General features: G+C 48.7%; 1 protein-coding gene across 1 annotated transcript; it reads right to left on the minus strand.

Moving 5' to 3' along the window:
• Nucleotides 1-1,082: 1,082 nt before the first annotated feature.
• On the minus strand, nt 1,083-10,478 carry LOC142794037 (neprilysin-like). Its single transcript, XM_075885838.1, has 3 exons — nt 10,250-10,478; nt 8,727-8,926; nt 1,083-3,011 (listed from the first exon to the last, which is right to left on the minus strand). The coding sequence occupies exons 1-3, from the start codon at nt 10,476-10,478 to the stop codon at nt 1,083-1,085; spliced, it is 2,358 nt and encodes a 785-aa protein (XP_075741953.1).
• Between the last annotated feature and the right edge of the window lie 620 nt (nt 10,479-11,098).

The following is an 11,098-nucleotide window of genomic DNA, read 5'->3' on the forward strand; positions in this document are numbered from 1 at the left end:
TCGATTCCCGGCTGCGGCGGCTGCATTTCCGATGGAGACGGAAATGTTGTAGGCCCGTGTACTCAGATTTGGGTGCACGTTAAAGAACCCCAGGTGGTCAAAATTTCCGGAGCCCTCCACTACGGCGTCTCTCATAATGAAATGGTGGTTTTGGGACATTAAACCCCACAAATCAATCAATCACGCGTGCATTCTTTCATCCAGTGGCCGTGGTTCTACCCTGCATTCGAGTTGGCATTCACGTTCAGTCGAAAGTAAAGCTGCCTGACACAAGCGTTCACGTTTGTTTCCGTTCAAAATACTTGTGCAGTATATGTGCACTCATGCCTAAATGGGCGTTCCAGCTATGCAAACATGTGCCTGGAAATTAGCTGTCTTGCACTGTAAGACAAGATTGTAGCGAGGCGAAGCCAACTGTGAAAATTCTACCGCAGGTAAGTATTTGCACGGCATATTCACATATGCATTCTTCTTACTGTGTTACTTATTCACACGGATAGATTTAGATTACGCCATTCTGCCACGGTACGAATACGTTTTGACTATAAAATTTTGTTCAAAATCATGCGGAGCTATTTCTAGCAAACGCAAGAGTACTATTTCTGCTAAATGGCCTCTAGTTCCACTATTTTGTCCATGTTTGCTAGGCAAAAAAAAAAACAGGAATCGTATACTCTATACAGCCATATCAAAAATGACTGCATAAACGTTATAGAATGGCGAAAGATGCAGCCAATGCTTCGGTATTCGGATCCTTGAAACGGAACGCTTCAAAATAACTACGCACTCCAAATAACATGTTTTCATTGAATAAGTGCGTAATAAGAGAGCTGTAGAGTGCATCAAGTACTCACAACACACTGGAAACGCGCCAGCATGTAAACGCGTCGCCATTTAAAGAACCTTCATTGTAGCCGTTACCGCTGGGGCAAGACAGAGGCAAAATGCTGCAAGTCTGTATTGCTAAACAGGAAAGCTGGCTGCAAGAGTTCTTAATATATTTGGATAAGAACGCAATTAAAGTCACGTAAAGTCGCTATCGTAATCTACGGGGCGCCATGGCTCCAGGCACACTTACGCGCTCAAAGAATTTCGCATCGGTTGGCAGGGTTCATTGGCTCGCCTGGAGCGCAGTGAAACGCTTCCGCGAACCGGGGCAGATGTCGGAGCGGTAGATTGCACGCAGCCTCACCGTCTCCCTCGTCGATGCTGCCGAAACATTGAAAGTAGCACATAGCGATGAACAACAGCGGCAGCCCTCGGTACTTCTCCAGTCCTTTCACAGCGTTGTCCGAAGCCCGGCCGCTGCGTTCGTAAGCATCCACGAGAGCGTTGAGACCAAAAGTTTGCGATTCGTAAAATGGGGGGTCGAAGACGCCGCCTAATTGGCTCGCTGCCAAGCACTCGGCTAGGGACATATTTTGGGTAATCATGGATGCCTCGTAGAAACCCAGCAGCAAGTCACTCAGTGCTTGGGTTATCTCGAGCCCTAAGCCACCATAGTTTACGGACGAGGGCAACATTGCATCGAACAGAGGAAATGACAGGGCATACGGCATCAACTGAAAGTCCCTCTTACCGTAAGATACGACGTAATTGTTAAGGTGAAGCATTGAGTGGAGCATGTGTTCCACTTCGGGCTCATTCCTGACCAGCACCGAGTGCTGCCAGTTCTTCAAGAACGAATCGGTCATGTCCGGCAGCTGGCCTCGAATGATGGTTTCATTCTCTTCGCTGTGCTCCTCCAAGTTGGAAAACACTATCGCCAGTGAGCTCCAGTTTGCGACCACGGTGATGTTCTCGTCCAAATATGCCCAGTTAGAAAGACGTCGCCGGAACGCGGTCCGCACCGACAGCGTCATTTCTCTAGCCATGGACCTCGCCTCGCCGTGAAGAACGTCGGCGTTGTATCTCGCGAACAGTGCCTGCCTTGAAAAGAACATGGCTCTGGAAGCGCAGAAAACACCATAGTAGACGTGGCCCATGTTGTATTTGTTATCGTAATAGTTGTAAATGAGCTCCCTATTCGCGAACAAGGCCGCCACTTGGACCGTGAACCAGGAGACCAACGCGTGGAACGAGTCTGAGTCGTTAGACCTCCAGAGGTTCAACAGTGAGTTAACATAACGAATATTTGTCGTCACGAGCGTCACTTCGGTCAGACTCGCATCAAGCTTACGAAGATTCGCCATCCACTTAGCTTCAGTCAGGCCAACGTCCGTCGCATCCGGAAAGCTCTCGGCGCTGCCGGAAGACACCATAGAAGTTATGTGGTGCGGGAGAGTTGCCATCGCACGATCCTCCAAAACTTGAATCTGGTTGTACGCTAAGGTGGTCGTACCATTGCGTCGTAAACGCTGTGCGAGGAACTCGAAGTACGCTACGCGCTCTTCAGACTCATCCAGGCGCACATACTTCTCGTACGGCATTAAAAAGAGCTTGCCTGGAGTTGCGACCAGCTCGAAGGCACTGCCGTTGGCCACGACGTAGAAGTCGAGCAGCACGTCCCAGCCCAACTTCATGGAGCTGTAGAGCAGCGTGTAAAGCACGTCCGCACCCATAGACAGCCGTGGCCATACGACGCCAGCGTCATCGAGCGCCTTCAGGACGGCTGGTAGCTCGTCTCTGCTACCGTCGAGCAGGGATACGCAGCTGCGGTACACGGCGGCGGCTCGTTGCTCCTCGTTTTGCCCTGACGGCGGCACAGCGATGTCCTTCACCGAAGCGGTAAGCCTGTCCAACACGTGCGAGAACTGTAGGTCCCACTCATCGCTCCTGTGCACCTTCCGCCAGCCGTCGCAAACGAACCGCGTGAAGCTCTTGCACGGATTCACGGATTCGTTGAGCGATGCCAAGATCTGCCTCGAGTAGGCGAGGCAGGCGTGCGTAGCGCACGCGCCCGATAGCGGCGCCACCGAATACCAGGAAGTCTTCACGATCGCCACTGCCACGACGGCCACGAACACAACAACCGTCAGGGCGCACACAGTGGCCCACAGAGGTCCGTTTGACTGCAACAATGAACCACCGAGAAAAGGGTGTTCATCTTTCTGGGCAAACAACGGCCAAAGAGTGAAAGCGTGTTCAGCTTGCTGACAAGTACCGACTTTAGTTCGCCGAGCGTGCAAGCAATAATTATGCGATGGCAACTTTTGGGGACCACACACAAATCGCGGTGATTTTTGTGCTGAGCACTGTCCCGTGCACGCGCATTGCGGCAAAACCTTCATATAGTTAACTCACATCCAAAACATTTTTTAAATTCGTGATGCCGAGAGTCATATACTCCATCAGTAAAAATAACGATGACACCATATAACACCTTGGAGAGAACGTAATTTGAAAAATAATGAATAAACTCCGGAAATAATAGCGTTATCAAGAGAACGGGGTTTTCCTTGTGTGTGTAGCTTAAAGGCTCATAGAGACACTCACTGACGTATTTATGCACATTTATAGAATACCTTTTGCATCTACAGCGCTGAACCAGCGTTCAACGCTTGAAGGCTGAACGCTCGCAGCCATAGAGCCGTACGGAATGCAATATGGCAGCCCGTCAATCATAGGCAGAGAGCATGTGGGAGCTGGAAAGGGGGGGGGGGGGGTTCGGGCTCTCTTTGGGCTGCTTCATGAGAGGTCGGTGTCCTCCCCCTCCCCTAACGCTGGCCAGGAATATTTTATAACAGATTGGCTTGGATTCTCAGCCATTGCCAACAGAATTTCGTACAGCCTCTCTTGCAGATTTTTCCCAGGGGACTGTATACTCCCGCTCTTTTTGCTTTCGGGTCTTTAAAATTCGGATCACGGGCCAGTGACAAGCGCGGAGTCTGGCGCCGTGGTCGCATTGAGATTGCAGTCGCAGGATGACGAACATCGAGGCATTTGGACGGCTCTATTGCAAAAAATTTACGGGATGTACGTATCAAGAAAATGAAAGTCTTGTTTTATGTAACAGACATCTTTTTGTTTTATATATAACAAGTTTTCGACATCTCTCTCTCTCTCTCTCTTTCGCTATCAAAAGCATGTGCAGATTCGTCTTAGCACCCCCTCCCCGCTTTCTACCACGTCAATGTATGGGGCTAATTTTGCACCCCCCCCCTCGCGTCCCCTTTTTTATCATGCCAACGTATGGGGCTGGCTTTGCCACTTTGTCAAAGGGGTAGCCAATCATTGAGGCAGTGCAAAACCAAGCAAGGTGCAGGAAGCTTGAAATGCTTCCGATACAGGGGCCAGCCTGTGCAAAGCCAGCTGATACACTATATAGGTGGAAAAAATGTTCCGGATTGGGGCACGGACGGATCAATACATCGACAGAAAAGAAAATGCGGTTCACCTACAAGTCATACGCAACTTGGGTTTTTTTTACCTTTACGTAAAACAGTTCTGTCCAATAGATCACCAGTAAAAGATCGAGGGATTGTGGGACGCACCGTCTGCGACCGGCTTCCGGTTCGAGAAGAGTAGACGACGGCGAAACGCTTTGCCGCAAGCCTCAGATTATTCGGGATTCACGCGCGCGGTCACGCGTTTATTTTCATCCTGACAAACCATGCTCGGTTGTTCAGCAGTTGGCTGCTCCAACTCGAGCGTGAAAGGCAACCGCAGTTATCAATTCCCATGGAATGAAGCAAAATTAGGTGCACCGTGGCTGTGAGGAGACCCACAGCGACAGGTAGCCTTGGAGTACGGAACATTGAAGCCAGAGTGTGCGAAAACCATTTTATCGCAGCTACGTGTGTATTCCACACCAAAAAAGCTTACGTGGGAATTCGCTGCGAACATTATATTGAGAATTAAATTGTCGCGCAGGCGCGCCTAGCAAAGATATTATGGGAACGCGTGGGGGAAATCTACCTGCCATACGAGAGGAGCGCCGGCCATATATATATATATATATATATATATATATATATATATATATATATATATATATATATATATATATATATATATATATATACCGGGTGTTCAAAATTAAGCTTTATGATTTTTTTAAAATTAGGCGCTCGAAGGCACGTGAGAACCACTTGTGCAAATAAGTTAAGCGGCCAGGGGGACAGAAAGTTAGATGATAATTATCGCTGTCAGCAGCCCAATTAACTAAAATTTAATAATTAACTTTTTACTGGCTGCGGTAAGTTGGCATGTTTATATTGAAAAAATGTAGGCAGTGGTGTTTGTACACAGTTTCAGTTGGAAGATTTTTTCTAGCACGCCTGTGTTCCGAGATATCCGGCTCCAAAGTTTAATTGTCTTTCGCACGATTACGCATGCAAGAGGGTGAGGGTCCGCGCAAAGCTCCTCCCTAAAGTGACGCATCTGTTGCGTGTGGTGTTTAGTGTGTGAAGAGGGTGGAAGCGTAGGCATAGGTGATAGCAATTACCCTTGCCCTCTTCGGCCGTCGAAATCAAAAATCGAAGAACGCTTGCAACCAGTGTCGTAACACGCAACTGCAGAGCCTCTAACGATAGTGGCAGATACCATGCCGAGATAATGGTGCGAGCGGAGAATCTGGATGCCAGTGCGCGTGCGTAATAATCACTAGAGAAGCATGCGTGGTCGTTGCCTGGGCTACGCGAATAGCGTGACTGCTGATGTCCGAGTACTGTAACTTTTATTGAAACAAGAGCAACAACTCCACCAATAATAACTGAAACAGTTTTATCCTTGCTAACGCATATTTCCTGCTGCTACATAAGCATATTTCGGTCATGCACAAATCTCATCGAAACTCTTCACCTCTCAAGACGTCAATGCCCCAAAAAGTGTTCAAAATGCCTGCCTTCGGCAGCAACGCAAAGCATGAACCGCTGTCGCGTCGACTCGATGACTCGGCGCAGTACTTCTGCAGGAATACTCGCACAGGCAGATGTTATCCTGTCCTTCATGTCATTAACATCGCTGGGCTCTGTTACGTAAACTCGATCTTTAACGTAGCCCCAAAGGAAAAAGTCGAGCGGAGAAAGGTCAGGTGATCTTGGTGGCCAAAACATCGCTCCTGCGCGCCCAATCCACTGTTGTGGAAAACGTCTGTCCAACCAGTTCTTCGCCCTGGTAGAAAAATGTGGTGGTGCTCCATCGTGCTGAAACCATACTTGGCGCAGGTCATTCAGGGAAAGACTGCAGACAAGATCATCAATGACAACACCTAATATTTCTTCTGTGTACATCTTTCCGTTCAAGTTGTCCTCAAAAAAGTGAGGTCCGATGATCCTGTCCCCGAGTATGCCGCACCACACATTCACACTCCAGCGAACTTGATGCTTGTGCTGCCTCAGCCAGTGTGGGTTTTCTTGTGCCCAATAATGGGCGTTGTGAAGATTAACACTTCCATTTCGGCAAAACCGAGCTTCATCAGTCCAAATTATTCTGTGCAAAAAGTCATTTTCTTGATCAGTTTTGATGAGGCCCCAATTGCAGAAGTCAACTCGCCTTTCAAAGTCCGCCTCATTTAGGTCCTGATGAAGGTAAACGTGATATGGATGGAACTTGTGCTTTCTTAAAACATTTGTGACTGTTCCGATGCTGCGACCGCACTGATCGGCAATCTGTCGGATGCTGAGCTCTGGCATCGAGGTTACGCACGCGACAACGTCGATTTCAAAGTCTTCATCGACGATTGCCTTCCTGGTCCGTCTCGGAAGGTGGACAGAGCCTGTTGTGCAGAAGCGTCGAAACAGGTTTGTGAAAGTGGGCCTTGTTGGAAGGGGACGGTGTGGGTGGCGAGACGCGTAAAGCTCCATTGCTAACGAAGCGTTGCCATTCATTTCAGCCATTGCAAGCACCACGTCTACTTTTACTTTGGTAGAATACCTCACGCCAGAAGCAGCCATATTAGCTCGAAAGGACTCCACGTGGATTTCCTTGGTAGACCTTCAATGCAGAGACGCTGTGCTCTAACCGGAGGCACCCTAGTGCAGGACGGTCCTGCTAACGCGTTCACAAGAAGATGTCTCAGTGTGATCTAAAGTCACGAAAAAACGTCGCGAAAAATGGTCTCCTGTTATCGCGTTCATCAGGATCATGCGTAAGGCTCATGGCGCACCGCGCTGTCACATTTTGATTTCGCCGGCCGAAGAGGGCAAGGGTAATTGCTATCACCTATGCCTACGCTTCCACCCTCTTCACACACTAAACACCACACGCAACAGATGCGTCACTTTAGGGAGGAGCTTTGCGCGGACCCTCACCCTCTTGCATGCGTAATCGTGCGAAAGACAATTAAACTTTGGAGCCGGATATCTCGGAACACAGGCGTGCTAGAAAAAATCTTCCAACTGAAACTGTGTACAAACACCACTGCCTACATTTTTTCAATATAAACATGCCAACTTACCGCAGCCAGTAAAAAGTTAATTATTAAATTTTAGTTAATTGGGCTGCTGACAGCGATAATTATCATCTAACTTTCTGTCCCCCTGGCCGCTTAACTTATTTGCACAAGTGGTTCTCACGTGCCTTCGAGCGCCTAATTTTAAAAAAATCATAAAGCTTAATTTTGAACACCCGGTATATGACAAAAACGCGAAAGCTTCAATCAATAATAAGTTTACACGAAGCGCTGAACGAGTTCATTTGCGTTTATCGTGGTCAAACTGTGCAGGACGGCAGCCAAAAGAAGAAGTGCGTTAAACAAGCGCAGGATTTCGATTATTCGGCGCTGTCTATGTCTGACTGTAATGTTTATGTGCAGCCGTGCCGCACAGCTTGATCAAGATCAGCGTTCAAATAAGCATCTGGCTTTGACTAAGGAATGCATCTTATATCGCACTGAAGGCTACAAAAAAAGATATCTCAACGCGCTCAATAAGTGCTGCGCTTCAGGTCGATCGACCGACGATGTCGGCCGAAGCAGCGATTCCGAAATGAACTCTTAGCACACTGCTACTGTCATCCCCCATCCCCTGAGATATTTATAATAGTGATATTTTATCTGCAGTAACGTATCATACAATGAAAACTGTTTTCGGTATCAACTGATCTGCTAGCCAAACTGACAGTACCCCCGAGCAGCATAAACGCATTTCAGATTCTTTTAGTGCGATAGAAAAAGTTTCTTTACAGTTCATGGCTTTCGTAGCTTGTCATCGTCCAATTCACGGTTAGCAAAAAAAATAAATAAAAAAAATCAACTTCTGAAGCACTGACATTGCACGGAGAGGTGCTTTTTTCAATTAACGGAGTGGTACAAAAATGTGCGCGTGCCACTGCTAACCCGCGTGGTGCGTCGAACTGGAAGCCGTCGTATCCCATAGTTCCCTGCAATTGCCCATGTTACCAGTCACCTATGTAGGAACGAACACACTTTATAAACTCTATCTGCCCTTCCCCCCCCCCCCCCCCCAAGTTTCACTTTTTCATAGATGCGCGCACACAAACGCCCGCCCGAATTTAGAGAAAGGGCGGTGGAAATCACACCGAGAAAATGTCGCTTTACGCTATCGTTAACGCGTTTAGATGGGCTTGGTGGTACTGACCGAACGTTTCCATAGTACCAAAGAACACGCCAAATGACTACGGAAAAAGACACAGGAAAGCCGCTAGCCCCTGAATGAATGTGATGTGGTGTACAATCACGAAATCGAAAAACTTACGCGGGCTGGTTTTGGCGTCACGTCGTAAAGCAGATCCTGGGTCAAAAGAAGTGAGCTGAAGGCTGGCTGTCTGGGGAAGGCTGCGGCGCTTGAGGGCCAGCTGGGCGAATGAGTCCTCGGGCTCCATACTTGAAACAAGGAGCTGCCCGGGCTCGACCGGAGCGACGCTGGGCTCTGCGCACTGTCCAAGTAACCATCGTGCGACATCGGCAGATTGCCTGAGCCAATGGTGTCTCTGGCAGGAGCGTAGGAGGGACTACGACGCGGTGGTCCTGTCGGGTGAATGTCTCTGACCACATATGGTAAGCGGGCACTGTGACCCCTGACACCTGCGCCTGACAGGCGAAAAATTTAGGTCGCAAAGTTGACAGTGCCATCAGACTAGCGCAATCGCTTACTAGTGTAATTCCGTGTATGCAACGCCAGACAGTCGCTGTTAGCAGATGACCAGTTGCATACCAGGCGATACTAAATGCATATTGTCACGGGGTCGTGACCTGGACGAAGCAAGTAGACTGTAATTACAAGATGAAACTGATAATTTCACCGAACATGTGGTCATACGGTCAGATCAGAGCGATAGCGGCGAACACTAGCGGCGAACAGAGTCACCGGCCGTCGATCAACTCGCAAGTGGCGATGCACGTCGGCCTTTATACACGTGCCATCGAATACTCTAGCGAGGCGGAAATGTTGTAGGCCCGTGTGCTCAGATTTGGGTGCACGTTAAAGAATTCCAGGTGGTCTAAATTTCCGGAGCCCTCCACTACGGCATCTCTCATAATCATATGGTGGTTTTGGGACGTTAAACCCCACATATCAATCAATCATCGAATACTCTAGCGTTATCGTTAGCGGCAACGTAGCTTCCAGAATAGTCTGTAATGTTCGCGAAGTGGGCGTAATCTTAACAAAGGGATCTGCTGCAGTCCTGAAGCTACTCGAACACTGCAGGCGCGATTTGCGCTGAGAATCACTGACGGTAAAGCGGGGTGTAGTGGACGCTGAGCGATATGTTGATCCTCTAGGATGGCGCTGGGAGCATGCGCGCGCCACCTCATGTGGGGTATATAGGAGGGGGCAGTTCCGAATAAAGGGGGCTTCCTGTTGTTGCTATGAGCCGTGCTCGTGTCTTACTCGGCGTCTCTGAACACAGGGTGATAACAAAATTTGAGGAGGGATTGTGGCAATATACACAGCAAAAGTGGTGTTGCCGCATTAGAATTACGGTGTAAGCGAAAGAAAACGTGTTAGTGAGCGCAGAAGCCTCATCTGCGAGAGCTGTCCTGGGTGATCCATCCATGCTGGGCCGCTTCAACACACGCATCTCTACAAGACGCCTCCTACTTCCCGATAGACAAAGACGACCGTCTGGCTGTCCACAAAGCAAAAAAAAAAAAAAGGGGGAGAGAGAGGGGGTCACGAAGTTGCCGTGGCCCGCACATGAAGGTAACTTCAAGAATCAATCATCTTACTTCTATAACCTGCCGTAAACGCGATGGTAACTTGAAATGTGCATCCATCCACTTTCGAACGCATATAAGCAAATCGTTATAATCTCTGGCGTTATAGGAATACACGTTGTAACTCACAAATGACATGCTGAATTAAGCTCAGGCGCGGGAAGACGGTAGCGTGAAAGAGTTATGTACCTTGAGCATCTCTTCGCACAGTCTCTTGGGGTTCCGATGGGAAGAAGCCGCTACTGTCAGGCGGACGCATGTCGAAGTCGTCTCGTTCGTCGGGGACTTGCTGCAATGTACGGCGGCCCTCAGGCGAGTCAGACTTTGATGTTCTGGATGCCATCCTGTTGGTTTTCTGTGCCTCAGCCTGCGGCGTCCACGCATTGGGTGTTGGCGAGGCATTACTAGTTTGCTGCATCGATGAGCACCACAAGCGTCTGATGAGGATGAGCAGACCTGTGAAGCTACCGGTGCTGCTGCACCCTGCTGCCCAGAGGCCTAGACGTCTTCTTGAATCACGCTCAGAGCATGCCGCATGAGCACGTGCACTCGTACTCATTGCTGTTCCTCTGATGTGGTACGTACCCACAGAAGGGCACAGCCAAAAGTCGAGAAGGCGTGTACAATATGCGTTGTACGAAAAATATTATTGAACTAGTAGTATGTTTACTAATATGTTTATAACGTGTTCCAGGGTTGTCCTGACCGCACGGAGTGCGGCCAGCGCAACCCTTATACAACTAGGGCAAACCATAGAACACGTATTATGGAAAGGTGACGCAGTCTGCTTATGACGGTTCATTAAATACTGTCTAAATCATTAGTGACATCTGTCCAGAAATCTTAAGTGACATTTGTGGCCTCTGTGTTCACCTCATTTTCAGTGGGCCAGTAGTGAGTGGTAGAATTAGCTCCAAAATATGTTCCATGGGCGTATTAGCCTCCATACTACTTGGGGCTGGCGCATGCATTCGTAACTAGCCGAGTCCTGTATTCGGTTCCATATGCATAACATTACGCACTCGAAGGAGGTCGCCA

This window comes from Rhipicephalus microplus, chromosome 2 (genome assembly GCF_043290135.1).
Source record: "Rhipicephalus microplus isolate Deutch F79 chromosome 2, USDA_Rmic, whole genome shotgun sequence".
NCBI lineage: Eukaryota > Metazoa > Arthropoda > Arachnida > Ixodida > Ixodidae > Rhipicephalus > Rhipicephalus microplus.